Below are 21337 nucleotides of genomic sequence, written 5' to 3'. Positions count from 1 at the left end.
AGTTAGACAAGGTAATGTGGAAGCAAACAAGGTCATTGTAGTTTTGGGCTGAATATTTGTGTTCAGTTCTGTGCACCTCATTACCAGAAAGATATTGATAGTTTGAAGGGAGTTCAGAAAAGAAGAAAATGATCATGGAGCCAGAGTGACTGATTTATGAGGGAAAATGTTGAAGCTGTGTTGCTTGAGTGACAACCAAGGAAGATTTGTGATAGCACTCTTTTCAGAGTAGCAGCTGTGTTAGTCTGTATTCGCAAAAAAGAAAAGGAGTACCTGTGGCATCTTAGAGACTAACAAATTTATTTGAGCATAAGCTTTCATGACCTACAGCTCACTTCATCGGATGCATCCGATGCTCAAATAAATTTGCTAGTCTCTAAGATGCCACAGGTACTCCTTTTCTTGATAGCACTCTACAAATATTTGAAAGGAGTAAACTCCAAGGCTGGTAAAGAATTTATAATAGTTCAAGGGAGTAAAAGTGGGAGTACGAGAAGAATTTAAGATAGCTAAAATGTAAACTGAATATCAAGAAAAGTTTCTTATTTAGTAAAATGTATAGGCTATAGAATTATCTCCCAAGGAAAGAGGTGGAAACCACATTACATGAGACCTCTGAAACTAGACTGGAAAACACACAAGTAATTATACGCAGCAAAGAATCTTACATTGGCCCTAACATGTCACTTCCATCCCCAACTTCTAAGGGCTTGTGTACACTTAAATAAATACTACAGCTGTGCCACTGTAGTAGTTCGGTGTAGACACTATCTACGCCAATCGGAGGGATTCTCCCGTGGACATAAGCAATCCACCTCCCTAAGACGTGGTAGTTAGGTTGATGAAAGAATTCTTTGCTTGACCTAGCGCTGGCTACAGGGGGATTTAGGTTGATTTAATTACACGCTGCTCAGAGGTGTGGATTTTTTACACCTGATCCATGTTGTTAAACTGATCTAATTTTCTTGTGTAGACCAGACCTAAGATTCTGTACCTACTTGCACAACTATGATTGCCCTAATCGACTAAGAGTTTATCAACATACTCAAGCAGTTTTGCCAACCCTAATAATACAAAAATCATGAGATTGTCTTACAAATCGTGAGATTATTTTAAAAATAACTAATATGGAGTTTTTATTTGCCTTGTGCTTTCTGAGTCGTTACGTTTCCCAACTTTTCTCTGGGAGTATGAAGAGTAGAAACTTTTTTTTTTTTTTTTAATCTGAGATTCTGGTGTGTTCACTGGACTACCCAAGCCTGGGCTTGAGAGTTGGTAACACTGCAAATTAATGACAAATCTGTGCCCCAGTAGAAGAGCTACAATTTTGCTTCCATCCTACCTCAAGCCTGTTGCTAAAAGAGCAGAATGGGCCAAATTGTGCATCACAAAGCACTGCATTTGTCACTAAAGGAATCGGGACCCGAGAGTCTTGCTTGTGTCCAAACCCTTAAAGAGCAGCAACCCAGTCAAGAAAAAGGTTTAATACCGTGTGACTCCTGAGAGGCGGGATTTAAATCAATCCTGGGCTAGCTCGTCTGCGTCCCTATTTATATCACATGACGCTATTCATTGCTCCGCCCATTGCTCAGACCCCGCCCCTTCCTCCAACGTCAACGGGCCTCTTTCCATTTACTTCAGTGGACCCTGGTCCCCGCAGCAGCCAAGGCAGCGTCATGCGAGAGAACAAGGGAAAGCCCCGCCCATTTTCCCCTCCCCCCCCCCTCAAGGCCAACCGTCCAACACCAAGCGCGCCCATTGGCTGCCCGGCCCCGCTTAGGCTCCGTCCAATAGGGTAGGAGGGAATCGGCAGCGGGATGGGAGCTCGGGCAGCACCATGGCGGATCGGCTAACGCAGCTGCAGGACGCGGTGAACTCGGTGAGGCTGGAGCGGCTCAGATCGGGGTTCGGCTCCCGCCGTGCTCGGGGGGAGCGAGCGTCGGTCCCTGCATCTCCCTGGCCGTCTCCGAGCCTTTCCCGGGCCCGGCGGGGGCGGGGTAGCAAACCTGAGGCGTCTCCTCCCTCCCAGCGCTGGCCGGAGCGGGAGCGGGGATGACAGTGGAGTCGGTTTACAGCAAAACAAAACCCGCCGAGGCCGTTGGGCTTTTAAGCGTTCTCGGCTGCTCTCGCGCCCCTTCCCCTTGTGAATCTCGGGGGGCGCCTAGCCGAGCTCGCGCCGCCCCGGAGCTAGCCTGTCCCCACCCGCGCGCCAGCACTGAGCTCGCGCCATCCAGAGCCCGGGGGGAGGACTCGGCGCTGTGGCCAGTGTGAGGAATGGCCAGAGCAGCCCGTTCGTGCGGCTGTGGAGTTGGGGGGGCTTTTCCCCTTCCCGAGCTGCTGTGGGGGGGGGAGGGAGGGAATGCTTTTGCAGAGGAGTTGTTTCCAGATAGCTCAGTGGTTTGAGCATTGACCTGCTAAGCCCAGGGTTGTGAGTTCAATCCTTCAGGGGGCCATTTAGGGATCTGGGGCAAAAAATTGGGGATTGGCCCTGCTTTGAGCAGGGGGGTTGGACTAGATGATCTCCTGAGGTCCCTTCTAACCGTGTTATTCTATGACACTGCACCTTGTCTATCTCCGATCGCAATAATCTTCCCACTTAATTTCACCAGGCTCCGTAACTGGCAGGGTAGCACCTAGTCATGTGGCCAGGGGAATGGGAGAAAGCATGTTATCTCTGCAGTGGGCTGAGCTGCTAAAGGCCAGGATTTAGGAACCAAATTCTTGTCCTGGATTTGAGTATGCTAATGGTAGCATTTTAGTTAATCCTTGATCCTGCTGGTTGATCTGTGGGAGTGGACACATGCATTGGCATGAGGTCCCAGTGCAATCAGAGTCATCCGCTTGCAATGAAGGCAGGATTGGGATCTTTACTACAGACTTGGATTAACCATTTCCACTTACTGAAATGCAATTCTGTGTAATGGTTGATGGGGCAAAAAATTTAAACTATCTTTAGTGTAAATACAGACTAAAATGATTGTTTAAATATATTTCACCTTGTTTATAGCTTGCAGATCAGTTTTGTAATGCGATTGGGGTATTGCAGCAATGTGGCCCACCTGCCTCCTTCAGTAACATTCAGACAGCGATAAACAAAGACCAGCCAGCTAATCCTACAGAAGGTCAGTTTTATCTGTGTCCATTAACTAAACATGATTACTCTCTAGTAAAATAGGTAGTGTCAATTTAGAATTAAGTAATTTCAGGCCTAAGAAACTTCCTTCAGATGTTGTAATGATTCAGGCGAAGTTATGGATAATTGCACATTCTGTAGGGAAGTGAATTGATTGAGACATGAAATATTTTTTGACAAAGCTAAGCACAGAAATGTGTGTGTCTCGTGGTCCTTGTTTTTTACAGATTTAATAATTAAAACATCAGTCCTTTTTATAAGGATCATGGTTATGAGGAGATTCTTAGTCAGTGTTCAGGAAACTTCTGTTTCTAAAAGCCAAACCAAGTATGAACTAGTCTTATGAAATTTTACATTAGTTTGAGTATAAAGCTTATCTAGCTACCAGTCTGTTTTTGCTTTTAATGTTTTTAGAATAATACCTTCTCTTGCTAGTGTCTGCAGTTATAAAAGTTAACATCCATATTAGTTTACCAAAAACTTTTTTCCATCTGTACTTTTTAATATATTAATTATGGTCATTTTTCTAAAGATAAAGCAAATATATGACCTAATATCATACTTCATATGGAAAAACAAATCAAGCTGGGAAGAAAGTTCAGTCATAGAGATATGTGATATTTAGAAAATATTTATTTATATGCTCGGGGTGGCCCTAATATTTTGAGAATTTTTAAATGTGTTTTAACTATAAAGCTACATTATATGCCTAAATGGCTCTTTAGTCCCCTTTATTTTACACATGTCTTGGATCAGATTAGGCCTGACCTCAGGAATCTCAACTGAGGCTAGCACAGTGCACAAATGATGCTCTGTTGCAGTTCTGGAAAACTGTCAACCGGTCCTACAATGCCCTATAAGGGCTTGCCATCTGATATTGGCGACCTCTGTGAGGAGTAGTTAAAGGTGCAAAAAGCAGAGCTTTCGCTTGTTCCCTTTCTAGTGGCAGCTGGTCCAATCCCAAATACTCGTATCTACTAAGTGATGATTCAGGAGCCCAAGTTTTTCTTTAAGGTTTAAAGGCATTAGATCATGTAATCTGACTTGATCTAACGGTCTTAAGATCTAGACAAGGCAAGTTGTATTTCAGCATATTGTAACTGTTCAGGTTAAAGTCCAGGTTCTAGACAAGTCAAAATTTTCTTGGCAGATCGGTCTCCCTGTAAGTTTCTTATCTTCAGGTACTGATATCTTTGAAAGCTTAAGTACAGTCTGTAGAACTTCATTATTTCTATTACAAGGTGATATATGGTGATGGCACAGTACACATTTAAGTGATTGTATTTCAAAATGACAATGTTTAAGTTTGAAAATATAGCTTACTACACCTATCCTTGAATTTTATAGTCCATTTCCTATCTTAAAATTTTCTCTCCCGTGCAGCTGTGAGAGATCTATACAAACAGGGGAAACAGTGAATATACTAAAAATATGGCAAATGTACAAAGTAAGCTGAGGAAATACAGCTCTCCCTCTTAATCTTTCATCTATAGTAACCTGGGGTTTTACTTGTAACATGATTTAAAACACTTTCTTTCAGAATTAACTTTAAACTAGCAATATTTTTGAAAGTACTCCACACATTTTCATGTTATTTAGAAGTTAAATTAAAATCCTGTCACTAACAAAGTGATAACTAAGCTTTTCAGGTGAATTTGTACATTAACAAAGTAAAAGCATTTTAAGTTTAAGTGTTAACGTTAATTGTTATAGTGGTAAATCTATTAAGCAACCATATTAAGAATCCTTCTCTTGGTCTGTTACCAAGTTGGTGTAAACATTTCATAAATTTCAGATTTATTCACATTATCCTAATCTGATCCTTATTCCTTTTTTTAGCTAGCACAATGACCAAATTCAAGGAAAGAATTGAAACATTAGAGTATCTCGATGCTCCCGATTAGGTAACACATTGTAACTGGAATGTTTGATATGCTGCTAGAGTGGAGTATCTGGCTTAAGAGTTGGCTGCCTTATTTTGCAAAGAGACGGCATTTCCAATGCCATTTGATTCTGATCCTAGCTTAAGCAATCTTTGTACATTAACATGTACTAGATTTGTTTGAGATGGAAGGTATTATCACTGTCTTTAATACAGGAAAGAGTTCTTAAAATTTTAGAATACATTGGAGTTAGAAATCAGTGTAAACCTTCTGAAATTCAGAGTAAAATTCTAGGTGACTTGTACCTTCTGTGAGCACTAAGTTTATCACAGCTCTCCTCTAAAAGGGTAAATTAAATTGTAATAGATAATCTGATTTTTTTTAATAGAATATGCTCAGTTGTTTGCGGCATTGATTGCACGAACTGCTAAGGATATTGATGTTTTAATAGATTCATTACCTAGTGAAGAATCAACAGCAGCTTTGCAGGTAAGAATGTCACTAAAATCTAAACCACTTGAAACATAGCAAAAAAAATCTCCACCCTCTTAATCCCCTCTGAATATCCCAGCCCAAAGTCACAGATGGCATAAGGATATAATCTTAGCTCCTTTTTTTTTTTTTTAAAGTTTGAGGAAATACTTTCACGTCTCTCCCCCCTGCACCCTCCTCCCCAAGAAAAAAGTACCTGTAATCAACAACTTGATTTATTGGAAATATTACGTTGCATAACTTAAAACTTGAAGCAGGATGGGAAGACTTAAACTCTGGAACTCTGAGCTATATTAAATTCATTTTTCTTTTCACGGGGCTCCTAAAGAAACTGCCCTCTCCACCACTATCTGAAACTACTTTTAAGAGCCATGTGGGTTTTTTTCAGTTAATATTTAAACACACAACTGTTTTAATATCCTTTTTTGTTTTTCTTTTATTAAAAGAAACTTGCAAGTTGTCTGGCTCTAAAAGCAGGTTTCATCCAATCTCTATAAGAGCATGTCACAAGCAAGTTTACTTGAACTGCTGTATCTAACATGGTACTACCACTTTGTGTCTAGACCACTCATTTTCTAAAGGACTTTCAGTATTTCTGAAATGTTACAGTTCTTTCCACTTCTTGGCTCCACAAGGAAACCTTCCTGCAGGTCAGCAGATCAAACTAGCTTCCCCAAACCTTTTTCCCTCAGAAGGGCCTATGTGCCTCCTCCTAGGGCAGTGGTTCTCAAATTTTTGTACTGGTGCCCCTTTCACACAGCAATCCTCTGAGTGCAAACCCCCTCATCCAATTTAAAAACACTTTTTTTATATTTAACACTATTACCAATGCTGGAGGTGAAGTGAGATTTGGGGTGGAGGCTAACAACTCGCAATCCCCCATGTAATAACCTCGTGACCTCCTGAGGGATCACAACCTCCAGTTTGAGAACCCCTGTGCTAGGGTCTCTCCAGCAATCAGTCCTACCTCCCAACATAGTTTACTCCAATGCTCATCTCTTTCTACAAGTCTTGCTTGGTGGCCCACCTGTCTTGCCCTTCATAGCCCTAGTTTCTGAGTGTTTTTAAAAATTACCTTGTGTAAGTATGTGTACAAAGATGAGCCCTAATTCCCTATGCTACATTGAAGCAATTTTAAGATGGAAAGAGTAAATTTTGTATTTTCAGTTCTTGGAGATGAGTTGATAGTCTCAGAGTTGCAGAGGATAGTTGCAGATTACAAAAGAGATTAGACATGTCTAAACTGGAGAAGCATAAATAGAATATTGAACAAAAGTGCTATATTCTGCTAGATCTCTAGTTATAGTAGTGACTAAACATATTAGTTACATTTAAAAACTCAGACCATGTAAGCATCAGTGTAATTTCACAGTCCATATAAATATCCTGAATAGTTTTTTTTAGTCTTCTCCGCAGACATACCACAAATTATGATGTCATGTTTCATAGCTGAGCCATATCTGACCTGAATGACACTTGTGTTGGGAAAACCAAGGCACTACAGAAACTGGTTTTGATGACCCAGTAGACAGCATGCTTTCCTCTGAGCTGATATTGGAGCAGTTCCTATGCCTGATTTTTAGGGGTCACTGCATTTACATTTTCAAAGAAAGACCTTGACCGGTGCCTGTGATGATTAAAGATTCCATGGCCCCTTTGTGCAAGGATAGATGTTTAATCCTTGTCAAATTGTCCTCTGGTTACACTTCCAATTGGATATTGGAAGCTTTTTATTTGTTTTTACTTCCATTCTTAAACTGGTGTGTGGTTGCAAACAAATGTCACCATCCACCCTTATGGGGTTGTGTTATAGGGATGGATGAAATTGGCTGAATGCTTGTCTCAGAAAAACAGTGGTGGTTCTAAAGGTGCAATACAAAGACTCAATTTATTGACACTAATGCGTAACTTAAAATGTAGCGGGACTTGAAACCTGATTTCATGAATTTATCCTAAATGATGATGATGATGATGATGATCATCCTTCGGGTTCGAAGATGATCATGACATCACTGATTGGTCTGGTTTCTGTGAACATGTGAGTGGCTGATCAGGTCAGTTTGAGCTTTGAACCGTCTGTAGCATACTAGCAGCGTAAATCTCACAACAGTAGTATGTTCGCTGTTAATCAAGTAACCCTTAGTGGCATCTCTTGTTCAGTATGCCACCGACAGTATCCTAAATGTATAGATGGGGCTGCCACATTTGTTCTCCCAAGACATGACCTGTTTTCACTTTTCTGTTCAGATAGCTAGTCCATTACTGTGTCTTTAGTATAAATGCCCATATTTTAGCTACCATCACATGTCATATGATTTGCAATTAAATTATTGAACAAATGGTTGGATTCTAATTCCCATTGTCCTCCACGTGTATATGTCTAATGGCCCTCACTGGAGGCATTGGCTGTGCAGTTCCAAAGATGAGCTTGTTGGGGAATGTAGTATAAACTAATTAACAGGGTGGATTTGATTTAAATCACTAATCAGGAAGACTCGATTTAATCATGGTTTTCTACGTAAAAGTGCATTCTTGTTGGTTGTTATAATCTTAATCCATATTCTTCACAACTCAGAGATTTAGGTTTCATTTTTAGAAGGTGCACGCTATACATTTTTAAACAGTGATTTATTCTGAAAACTTTGTAGATTAGTTTTACAGCTATATCAGAAAATGAATGATTGGTTATTCCATTTACCAAAGGTAAATTGGGAAGTGAATTATCTCCAATTCACCAGGTTAATCATTAATATTTGGAGGATTTTCTTGCCATGCTGTATTAGGAGGAGAACATCACCAGACGGACATTTTTAAATTGTTCTATTTAACTAAAACAACGTAGTTAAGTATTCTGGATTTTTTTTTTCTTCAACAGCAAACATATAATATTTTAAGAAAATAAGCATACATCCCTCGCTTCTCACATTTATCTCCAGATGACTTGTCCAGATCTATTCTGCCCCCAACAATCTTCTATTCATTGAACTTTTTTGAAAGTTTGCACTTGTAGAGAGAGGTAAGGGATTGACTCTGTGTACACAAATTTGTAGAGGGACAATAGGGTTGAGGTTTGTTGTTTCTCACCTCCATATATTTATTTATTTTTTATTTAAAAACACTTTTGCTGTTAACAAGCATGTTACCTCTGGAGACACAAATCCACAGTTTGAGAACTGTAAAAGTAAGCATCTCTGATCGTATCCTCTAGACTGAGCATTGAGTCCCATTGGGTAGATAGAAAGTTTAACCTAAATAATCTATACAGAAGCCTGTGGAACCCCATAAGGTTGGGTCCTAATCCATGAACTATTGGAACTCATTTACAAAACTTTTCTTAAACATTACATGAATATATTATGTCTTACTATAGAATTAGAATTTATAATCCCTATTCCATGATGAGAGATCTCTGAGCTATCTTTAGATAAGTTTTTTCCTCAAAAATCAGATTTAAATTAAAAAAAAATCATTGATTTTTATCCATCCTGCTAATTAACACCATGAGATCTGAAAGTCTTATGCCTTACTCATCTCTTTTGAGTAGGGACAAAGGTTCTGATTTTTGTTTAAGAAAGCTGTAGTTGAGTTCATCTAAAATTGGCAATATAGATACAAAACATCTATTTTTGTTGATTGAATTTAATCTCCAGGCAAGGAGTGCATTTTTAGATGGCAAACTTATAATAGATAAATTATTATTCTTGTACTCCCAGCAGAGAATGACTGATGTAGGAGCTAAAGATGGGTATCTTACTATGTTTCATCACAGGCATGGACAACTTCTCCACCCATTCCCTTGAAGAAAACTCTACTTTATGTGATGTTCACAATCCCCTAACTTTTCTTTTGTATTTAAAGGCTGCTAGTCTGTATCGGTTAGAGGAGGAAAACCATGAAGCAGCTGCCCGTCTGGAAGAGGTGGTTTATCGTGGGGATATGCTACTAGAAAAGATACAGAGTGCCCTAGCAGATATTGCTCAATCACAGCTGAAGACCAGAAGTGGTACTCGTAGCCAACCTATTCCAGATTCATAGCAGCAGGGGGCAGCATTTTGCTGCAAAAGTGAACTATTAGATTGTGAATAAAATCATATTTTTGAAAACAAAGTTCTGTCTCAAACACTTACAATAATATTGAGCCATACTGTTGTGTAAATATTTTGAGTGCACTGATTATAGTAAAAGCATGTCACTTGTCAAAGCCTAAAAGTCTTGTTATATATTCTCAAGTTTGGCATGAAAAGCATTTATAAACTAAGAATTGGTGTTCGTGTTGCTCCAGCACTGCACATTTAATGTGTTTCCTTTATTTCAAAATCCTACTTTTTTGGTAAGTTTAGCTTCTCTTATGCATAGATTTGTATCTGATGAGCTGTCATCTTCACAATGTAAACTTGTATATTCCTACTGGGCAATAAGGGAAAATTCTTTCTCAGCATATTTTTGGTAACCTCCCTCTCCTCTAAATCTTCAAGATTAGGTTGTCTTATTTTATTGTGAGGCTTTTACAGGAAATTGTGCTTCACTGTGCAGAGTTCTATGAGCAAAGTGATGTGCATTCTGAGGTTGTTCAAGTGCTCATCTCTTGCATTGCTATATATACTGTTTAATTACTGTTTCTGCTGTGACACTTTGGCAAACTTATTATTTGACTGTATTTTATCTTCTTTGGCTGCAAGCTAATATACAGTTTTCTTGCCGGCTGCATCCTGTTAATACTTAGAAAAAGAGCCAATGCCAAGATCAGGTGTCTGTCAAATTTATGGTTCACAAATGGGACTGTGGAGCAGTAGTGGTTCTTGATGCACTTGCTGATTCCCTGCAGGCTGCTAGCAGGTCTTATGGAATTGGCTCTACCCCTTTGCTTCTGGTTGCTTCTACAGATGCCAGGTTTCTCATGGCAAAGCCTGTGCCTGTAAAAGTAGAAGCTACTGAGAGGAGCTGCTGGTTGTAGTTGCATCGGAGGAATCTGAGAAGAAACAAAAGGAGTCCAGTAGGGATAGAAGCCAGTGATGGAAGAGCTGAAGCTAACTTCTTTTCTAATATTGCTCTTCTGTGTAAACAGTTGCCATAGCCACTGCATGGACATTGTGTGAGTGTCAATATGAAAGGGGTAGTCCCTGAGATATTCAAGAGTTCTTCCATACTGAAAAAAATTGTGCCCCAATGGTGTGAATTAAAAATATAGAAAATTGGGCTCACTTCAAACACCATAAGCTTTTAGGGATGTTTGGATCAATATTTGAACTTTGTGGCATAGTACTAGAGTACACCCTTCTCCCTTAGCAGTCTAAAAGTTTTACTTTGGCCTTGAAGATAGACTGGCTTTTCTTGGAGTCTGTACGCATATAGTCTACTTATTTGCCTGATTCAAATTGTTTATCTGTATGTACTAGGCAAATTTTCCTGATGTACATGGAATTGTTATGCTTTTATTGTGTTCAGCTGGTCTGAAACAATTTGAACTTGTTTTTTGGCAACCTACTACTGGCAATGCATTCAAGGAGCCGTACACACATTAAATTGTGCTGTAAAAAGAAGAGTCGAGTAGATCATGGGACACACCTTGTACACTTACCACTGTAACAGTCTGCTGTTCTAAAGAAGACTTTCACAATATAATTACAAAGTGATAAGTACTGCTAGTTGTTGCTAAAATGGAAATGTGCCATTTAAGTGTGATTAAATCCTAAACTTCACCTGCTATTGTGAGACTCCTGCAATACCTACGTAGAAGGAAGAAGGGAAACATGGTTTATTACTTCATATAGAAGTGGGGCCCATGCTGTAGTCCCAGCTGTGCCATAGGCTTCTTTTGTCTCTTGGTAAATCACTAGAGCTCAGTCTTTCACAACTATGTACTAATTTTGGGTGCTGACTCTGAGGGTCTGACTCTTTTTTTTAAAATACATGTCAGACACCAACTGCAATTGAAGTCCTGGGAGCTGTGTTCAGCACATCTAAAAAAAATATACTTGTGTCTCAAGTTGTGTGAGCTGAAAGTGAGGTGCCAAAATTAGTGAACACTTGGAGCTAGTTGTCAGTCTTATCTGTAAAATGGAGAATTTCCCAATCTCACAGGAGTTTTGAGGTTTAATATATTGCTGTAGGAGTTCACAGAGTGGAGATGGATTAAATAGCACTCAAATGGATTCCCTACCTACGTTTTAATCTCTGTAGTTGCACAGTGACACTAATATCTGTCTTGTCAGCTGTTAACTTGCCAGAAGTAAACCCAAGCTCAATATTTCTAACTATTCAGAAGTTCTGTTTGCATGATTACTATAGAGTTACACCATCCTCGTATACTTCAGTTTTGTACTCTTTTTGTTGGAATATTAGGAAGTTGCTACTGCTGGAATTCCAGGTTTCCTTGTTTAAAACATTGCCTTAGTGTAGCATTTTCTTCATGCTTGCTGCTTACTCTAGTATGTTAATGTGCCAGCCACCTTTATATTAAAGTGCATACTAGTGTCAGAGCAGCTATTTCTGTTCTGCATCTGAAGAACTTTAACTCTTATGCTGGTGTCAAGTAGGGCATGCACACTGTGTGTCCCCTTGACGTCTTCAGCATTTCTATTAAAATGTCAACATTTGCTTATGGACAATATAATAAAAATAAAACAAAGCAAGGAAATTGGTTGAATGCTTTCTTTTTAAAGGGGGTGATTGTTTTTCAGTTACAACGTCTAAAACGCACTTCCATTTGTTTCTCAGCGTGGGTGGGTCGCATACTGATGTGCATGAGTCCCACAGTGCAAACTTTCACCTGTGTTGTAACTACAACCTCGCAGCTCAACCTGCTCCCCCTTGCTTCTGTTGTCCTTTCTGAGTTATAGACAGGTCTGTAGCACAGAATGGGGGAAATGAGGATGATTCATATAACAAGTAGTAAAATGTTATGGCAGTGCTTTCATAGACAGCATTTTGTTTCAGTACTAATGGAAAGTGGATTAAAACTAGCACAACCAAATGTACTGGTTATGTTCAGGACAAGGTAGAGCTTGAAAGCATGGAAATGTTTGCACAAAGGTGTGTTGGGGCGCTAAGGCTGTGTAGTGCATTTCTCCCCTCCCCTCCCCCCAAAACCCACAATTTAAGTGTGAGGAGTAATTTAGCTCATAATTGGGGGGGGGTGAGAAAAGGGGGGGGAAAGTGATAGCACTAACAATTCTTGGGGTTTGTCATGGTCTGTTTGATAGTAGAGACAAAGGAAAGCCATTGGTGCAGCTCAGAGGCACCTTGAGGGGAAGAAAGGAAGTAGTGGAAGCCATCGGGAAGTAGAGGGTGACTGCCTACATATCTAATGTATCCATCACCATGGTGTCTAGGAATAGTAAAAGGTTCTATGAATTACACTCTGTCTTCTTGAGCCTTTAAGCATAGAAGTTGTACATCTTCATCTTTAGGCTACCGTAATGAGGTGTATTTGTAAACTAGCTCCCTTTGTCTTTTGGCTGCCTTATTCTAATAGTCATGAAGACATCTTGCAACCACATGTTGAGTCCCCCGGTACCAGCTGTGATGAGGCTTAGTAGTAAACTAAGCTACACTTCAAAGATGCCACACACCCCTCCCCCCCCCCCAAAAAAAAAAAAAGAAATATAAAAAAACAAGAAGTTGGGTTCTCTTTATTTGGCTTATGGTTTCTGAGATTTACAGTTTAGATCTGCTTCATTATCTGTGACTGCTCCTCACAAGCTCTTGAGAGAATGCACTGTATTCTAGCTGAGATCTTTATTACCTCCACCAAATGGCTCAAAATCAGGGTGGATTTGATTTAAATCAAATTGATTTACATCATGGGTTTCTACATAAAAGTGCATTCTTGATGGTTGTTATAACCTTAATACATATTTTTCACAACTCGTATAGATGTAGGTTTCATTTTTAAGTGATTTATTTTGAAAACTTTTCAGATTAGTTTTACAGCTATATCAGAAAATTAATGATGATTTTGATTACTTCATTTACCAAAGGTGATTGAAATAGATAGTTCATCTCCCAATGCCTTCATAAATATCTCCAGGTTAATTATTAATATTTGGAAGATTTTCTTGCCATGTTATATTAGGAGGAGAACATCACCCAGGCAGACTTTTAAATTTAGTTTTTTATCTAAAACAATAACATGTATTCTGGATTTTTTTTCAACAGCTAACATATAAAATTTTAACAAAACAAGCATATGGATTTTTGAACTTAGTTAAACAATCAAGTTTTTTTAAATCAGGATTGTTTTTGTTAAAATTAACTAAAAGAGTTGAATGAAATTTGCTTTTTGTTTTTAAAAAAAGCAAACACCACAAAAAACTCGACTATATCAGTCAGTTCAACATGAGAAACTTAAAATATTGGCTTCTGCAGCTAATTCGGTCATCTTCACCTTCACTTTCCAAAAGAAAAACAAGCTTTCCTGCTTTTTCAGGTCCCAAATGATTTCTCAATTTGGAATGACTTAGTCCAAAGGAAGAAAATATACTTTCTACACCAGAAGCTACTGCTGTTAAGTGAGATTATCACTTCAACGGTCTCTGAATCCAAGTGCTTAAGTGATTTCCTCCCATTCACTGGTGTGACTTTTTTTAAAACATCATCAGCAAACACATTTCTTGAATGGTTCACCTTTAGCTCTGAAGTTTATTATAGTTGGCATTATGGAGGGATGATTGCTCGATGTTCATGTCCTAGCCAACTTCTCTTCAGCAGTTAAGATTTGACCCTGATACTGAGTATTGAGAATATTTGCAAGAAAATAAGCTGGAGATAGTGCTTGTCCTATTTGGTGGTTTGTGTTGTGTGGTGGTTTTTTTTTTTTTTTTTTTTTTTTTAATGCTTGTAATTTAACTCTGCATATTTGTTTAAGATCTCATTCCTTCCACATTTCAACAGCGGCTACAATAAAACAGCTATTTCCCTGCATTTTATTCAAGGCTACAGAAATAGGCTTCAGGATATTCAGCATGTGTTCAACGTTTCTCGTAAGCCCAATGTTGAGAACTTTGGCTGGGTCAGGGCCATCTTTTTTTTCACAATTTTGTTCACAAACTGTCATCAGAATAGGCCAGTTCTTGATGTAGTGCTCAAAACAGTCCACAACTGAGTTCCATCACACATTTTGTGGGAGGGTTAGCTTGGTTCCTCCCACTTTTTTTTCAGAGCAACTGCTGCAAAATAGTTGTTACGGAAGTATTTTGCAATTTCAACATTAGCCTTTATTTCTGGAACACTGAAGTCTTTGGCTAGGAAGTGCATCAAATGAGCACTGCAACCGTTAGTTGTTGTTAGCTTGGGACTCTTCTAAATTTCTTCTCATCTTGGATACATTTGCAGCATTGTCTGTGACCAAGCTGCATACTAGACATTTGAAATTTTTTTCACAGTTTGTTATGGCTTTTACAGCTACTTCTTGTAAGTATTCTGCTGTGTGTGCGTTTCTGTAAGGAAGACATTTCCTTCTTCTGTTGTCACACAAGCACATCCAACAGGATCATTGTGGACATTGCTCCACCCATCAAGACTCAATTTAACAATTTTACCCTCTAGACCTTTTGCACACTGCTCAATTTCTCTTTCATACACTTTATCCAGCAATTCACCTGCGACATCTGTTCTGTTGGGTGGACTGTATCCTGGTCTTAATGACTGAACCATATTAATGAAGTGTGGGTTCTCAATTTCAAGGAAAGGAGAGTTTGTTGCATAAACAAACTGGGCAATTATTTCATCTCTTTGTAATCTGCTGGTTCTTATCACAAATTTATCTATGGTTGTTCCTGGATGATGGAGATTTTTTTTTTTTTTTGCTATAGGCGATATACTCTAGCTATGTGACATACATGATGTGACTGAAACACTATCATTAGCAGATAACTCTGAAACTATAGAAAATGATGGTAGCCTTGAAGGTGGATAGTCTTCAGAATCCTGTATGTTGAAGATGGATTCTCCTAAACAAAATAAGTCAATGCAGTTATTTAATTTATTATTACCACACTGCTCATTTAGTATTATTCATTGCATTCACTGACACTCAGTACTACTTCAAAGGTGAAATTGTAAAAGGAAGATTTGCCTATTTCAGCTATTTATTTCTTGTCACAGCTGCATCTAAAATGATAGTACCATAGAGTAACAACTATATTTTTTGCTCAAACATGAGAATTCAAGAATAGTCTAGAAGGAAGACAGGCAGTCCTTAAGAAGTATGAAATAAAAAAGTTTACCACCCTGAAGATCCTACATGTTTAGACATGTTCCTTTCATCATCTTCAACACAGCTTCCTCCTGAGAAGGAACACTTCTCATGATGTTATTTCATTTGGGCAACCAGGCCTTGCATTTCTTTGTTGCGCTGTTTGCATTCTGCACGCATGCCTGCTCTTACCTACAGGTAGAGAATTTCATTAACATATTCCCAAACTGGGTCTCTTTACGGCCTGCTGCCATTATAGGTTTTCCCTTCTAGTGAGAGAATGGTATGGTAGATCTCAAATCAATGAAGGCTAAGCTTACAAAGACCTCAAAACTTCTGGAATATGCTGCTCAAACAGTTTCATTTTTGTTTCTATTGCCTGTCCCTCGCTTCTCACATTTATCTCCAACCTTCTTCTCCTTGTCCGGCTCTATTCCGCCCCCAACAATTTTCTATTCCTTGAACTTTTTGAAAGTTTGCACTTTTAAAGAGAGGTAAAGGAGTGACTCTGTGTACACAAATTTGCAGAGGGACGAGGTCTGTTATTTCTCACCTCCATATATTATTTATTTATTTTTATTTTAAAACATTTTTTGCTGTTAACAAGCATGTTATCTCTGGAGACACAAATCCACAGTTTGAGAACTGCCAAACTAAGCATCTCTGATGGTATCTTCTAGACTTAGTACTGAGTCCCACTGTGTGGGTAGATAGAAAGATTAACCTAAATAATCTATACAGAAGCCCTTGGAGCCCCATAAGATTGGGTCCCTAATCCAGGAACTATTGGAATTCATTTACAAAACTGTTTCAGCAAGAGGTACAATAGCTTTGTGTATTGGGCTTGACAAGGAATACTTCCCAGTGAACAAATTGTGCTTTGAAGAAAGATGACACAGCACTTAATGGAAGATTCCAATGAAGAATAATTTAAACCACTTCAACTGAGCAAGAGTGTTTCATTCTGAGACACCACTGTGCCCACTAGCAAAGAAATTGCAATCAGTTGAATAAAAAATGGCTGCTTGAAACCTCAGATTCTTTACTATAAACATCTATGCTAAGAGGACAGGTACTCCTCACAGTGCCCATTCAGTTTCAGCAAAATAAGCTACCAAACTAGAGTGGGGTGAATTCAGCAAGAAAAGTACTTTCAAATAGTGTGAATTAACATCTATTCTGTATTTTCAGCCCTCTATTATTCACAGACGTTGGGGGGGTGGCTTATTTGTAATAAGAAGTGTCCCAAGCACTAATAGGAACAATTACTCAGAGGCATATTAGCATCAGATGAGGTTTCTTAGCTCTGAATGAGTATGAAAGGGGAAAGGAGGAATGAAGAAGTAGAGGAGCTATGCTGGTGTTGTACAGTGCTGGTAGTAGAGTTTTCCCTACTGTACTATTCAAACAAAGGTTATTTTTTCCCATAGGCAAAGCAATGGAATAGATAAGAGGATTAATATCGGTCTCATTCCTAGTGATGACCCTCAGGGTGCTCTCAAAGGTCTTGTAAGAAACTGCATAGAAACCCATTCATCATAGAGCTGGTCTAATGTGGAGTGTGAAATTCCACAGTAAAGTGGTGATGGTGAGGTTGATGCTTTATCGGAAGCCCTCAGACAACAGGGCATGCAGGATCTGCATCCTGTAATTACAGAAGATCAGTCATGGAATACACCCACCTGCTCCTACCAGATGATCCCTAGTCAGTGCTCTAGACAAAGAGACTTCACTACAGTCACCTCCAGATCACTACTGTGCCCTAAAGGGAAATAAATTATGCATATACACATTAGTTTGTTAAATCTATTTACATATGAAGCAATGGAAGCCCAGTTACTCCAGATATCAAAACTTAGACTGGAAAAAAGGACTATAAATATATTGAATTTTAATGGACATTTTCCCATTGACTTCAATGGGCTATGGATCATGTTCTTGATAATCTAATAGGATATTTTCATCTCTAACTTCTGTGAATCTGCTTCAGCATCAAAGGGGGATAAAAATATTAGGTTTATATTACAAATGAGTATTCCTTGTGCTCCAGTTATGTTATCTAGTGTTTGTTTAATTTGCTTGTATTGCACTCATTTCCAAATTGGGAATATTTATGGAACTGGTGTTTGGGAAATTTTTGGCTGTCTTAGTGTATTTGTGTGTATCTGTCTGTCTGTCCTCATAATGAATATTTAATTTGAGAGCCATGCACACTTTTTTGTGTGCATATTTGAATCCCAGAAAGCCATATAACAACTTCCAATTTTTTGGAACCAGCATCACAAACTAGGTTTCAGAGTAGCAGCCGTGTTAGTCTTTATTCTCAAAAAGAAAAGGAGTACTTGTGGCACCTTAGAGACTAACAAATTTATTTGAGCATAAGCTTTCTCTAAGGTGCCACACGTACTCCTTTTCTTTTTTTCATCACATACTAGTACAGCATTCAATTCCGCATGCAGTGGATGCAAGAAGAATTGTGTAGTCTGTTTGTTTGGTGGGAAATTACGGGATTTTTCATTTTAGTTTCACTAGTGTGAGATATAAATACAGCATTCTCTACAGTTTTATTATATAGATTCATGTCTAGCTCCAGCTCCAACTCCAAAAGGGTTGTCTATTCTGTGAACTGTTAGACTGCCACCAGTATCAGGGCTGGGCTTCTTCTGAATCTCTCTTTATAATTAACATTCACACAGCAGAGCTCAATGTTTATGTAAACATGCCTTCCTCTGCATCGGGTTTTCCTCTGTTGACAGACTTGATACTTACTTACTTACTTACTTAAAGGAGTAAATATTGCTTACCAAGGTTGGAAAAAGATATGATAATCAAGTGATAGTAATTATATAACATTTTGTCTACTGAAATCAATTCTATTCTCTTCATACTTTTAATATACAAAAACATGATAAATATACAGATTTACATAATATTTTGTAATAGTGCTTTAAACCTGCGGGTACCAGCTTCTACTGCCAGTTGCACTGGAGTTACTGTGGATTTACAGCAGCGTAGCTGAAAGTATTTCAAAGATTTAATAATAGGTAGAACAGAAAAAAAATATTGTTCCCATTTTATTGATGGGAAAATTGACACAGTTATGTGGCCAGCTTTACCATGGTCATCTGTGGCAGAGCTGAGAACATAACCCTGGATTTCTGGCTCCAGGCCCTGTCCTGCAGCTAAAAGACCCTGTACGCTTACAGAATAAAAATGGAAATAGAGGCCCCCAATCAGGAAAGCACTTAAGCACATGCTGTCACTTTCAGCACACTTAAAATTAGCATGTGCTTCACCGTTTTCCTGAATCATAGCCTAAAGGATAGAAACAAGAGGGGGGGGAAACTGTTTCCAGCTGAGATTGACAAATAATGAGGATGAGGCACAGGAAGTTCATCACAGATGCCAGGAGCTGCAGAGAAGGAGGTTCTTGCACCCACATAGTAGTAAAATTGTGAAATGAGGCAGAAGAGACAGCTGCTGAAGCAAAATGAATGGGAAGGGAGTGGAGAGAGAGAAAGGGACAAATCCTGCTCTCTTTAGAATGCTGATAGTCCATTGAACAATTCTGCTCTATGGGAGCAAGAACATGTGAGGTTTTAAAAATGAGGGTAATTTTGACTTGACTTCTGAAGAGGGTGGGAAGCCAGTGGAAGAGTTTGAGGAGGGAGGTGATATGACTGCTGTTTGTTATAGCTGAGAAGTGGATAAGATGTCTGTGTAAAGTTCTCTCACTTTTTCTCAGCAGGTATCTGAAAAGTGTAGATGATTATTTTTTGTGTGTGCCTGCCACCAACTTTATTTAAAGCATTTATATTGATAGAGTAAGCTAGCACATTAATTTTGATATCTGGACATTTTCAAGATTCTACAGTTAGATAAACATCTTCTCACGCCCCAGCAAGCATTGTATGTGTTCTCAGACTGCATTTGGCAATGAGTGTTTTGAATGCACCGTTTTCACTCAGCATTGTTTCAAAAACAGTAATAAAACTCCTGTCAGGCTCCTAGTAAACAGTATTTAAAATCATGCAAGTGAGGTGGTTATGGTGCTACATGAGTTCTGCAGTTACAAAGCTGCCCCATTATAGACTACTCAGTGATATGAAAATGTAAGATGCAGAGGTCTAAGGACCCCATCCTGCAAACACTTGAATTCACTGAGACCACACATCTGCATAAAGCTAAGATGTGTGTAACTGTTTATGAATTGGGTCCTATGGCTCTGTGTGTGTGATTCACCCCTAAAGAGATACAGTATAAAATGATAGGAAAGGAAACATCACAATGGAAAAATCTAACTTTATTAGGCTGTTAGATTTTATCACAAGATCACAGAGTTTGAACATAAAATGATGTAGTCTATTAAAATCACACTTCATTTTAATTTGCAGCATGGGAATTAGGGTAAAATTGTCAAACACATCTATAGGCTTATCTAGGTGGCAAAATATTGCATGGCAAGCCAGGGTCTGAATCTACAGTGCACCAACTTGCTGTACTCCTTGTGTGGACACTGCTACAGTGCAGTGAAAGACTTTGAATGCAGTTTAGCATATTACTACTTGAAAGTGTAGTGTGCCAAGTGACAATCCAAGGCTTTCAGTGTACTGTAGTAGCATCCACATACACTGTTACTGCAGGGCAAGCTGGCTCCCTGTAGATTCATGCCCTGGCTTGCTGCGCAGTAAATTGCTGTTCTTCAGGTACTGTCACAATGGGTGCTCCACTTCAGGTGCACATATACCCCATGTACCTTTGATCGGAGATTGGTGGTGGCTATACCCATTTGGCCCATGTATGACTCTACATTACTGTGTGCCCCATACCAAGGATATACAGCACTGTGTGAGCGAACCACCCTTCTCAACTGCCTTGTCCTGAGATGGAGCGTTTAGTGTGTCTGCTTATACTAGTCAAGGCTTGTTCCTCAGTCTAGTTCTTTACTTTATTCTTATACTTAAATCATTTTGTAGAGGGGTTTTGTTTTATAATCCCTTCCCCCTTAGGTTTTTTAATTTATTTATTTTAGAGATCCCCATCATCCTAGGGTATGCCAGGATCTCCAGGCTTCAAATATTGCTTCACGTGCTGGGAAGCTATTGCAACAAGTGATGGATGTTCCTGGTATACCCACTGCTTAAGGAAAATGCATATTCCTGAAAAGGGTAGCACCTCCTCAGCATTTAAAAGCAGAGCTAGGGAGAAATGGAGCTAAAACTTAAGCTCTTAATGATGGAGCATTCTTTCCATCCAGCCTAGGATCCAGGCCAGGAGACCCTTCCCCCCCACTCCCGGCCATGAGTCTTTCAATATACATAGTTCCCCCTCCGCATCTGCATGTTTGCCCTGACCTACGCCCAGGAGATCTTTGGAGGAGCGAGGAAAGACTCATTAAAAGAGGATTCATTCTACTCTAGGTTCACTTCAATAAAGATTCAGTCTCTTAAACATGAGGCTGTATTGGAGACCTCACATCCTGATTTGGGTACAGGCGAGGCTCTGTGCTTCATCAGTACTGACTGTGTGACTAGGGCTCCAAGTTCCTCTAAAGCTGCAGCTACACTTGTGACTGTACATGGTTACATGTGCGTTGTGCCACAAACCCATATTGTCCACATCTGAAGCCCTGAA

At 39.2% G+C, this 21337-nt stretch overlaps 1 protein-coding gene across 1 annotated transcript; it reads left to right on the top strand.

Moving 5' to 3' along the window:
- Positions 1-1579: 1579 nt before the first annotated feature.
- On the top strand, positions 1580-10634 carry MED21 (mediator complex subunit 21). Its single transcript, XM_038377249.2, has 4 exons — positions 1580-1879; positions 3008-3122; positions 5405-5505; positions 9367-10634. The coding sequence occupies exons 1-4, from the start codon at positions 1838-1840 to the stop codon at positions 9541-9543; spliced, it is 435 nt and encodes a 144-aa protein (XP_038233177.1). The 5' UTR covers positions 1580-1837; the 3' UTR covers positions 9544-10634.
- The last annotated feature ends 10703 nt before the right edge of the window (positions 10635-21337 follow it).

This window comes from Dermochelys coriacea, chromosome 1 (assembly GCF_009764565.3).
Source record: "Dermochelys coriacea isolate rDerCor1 chromosome 1, rDerCor1.pri.v4, whole genome shotgun sequence".
NCBI lineage: Eukaryota > Metazoa > Chordata > Testudines > Dermochelyidae > Dermochelys > Dermochelys coriacea.
Note: the sequence above shows the minus strand (reverse complement) of the source record. Positions and strands in the feature narration are given on the sequence as shown.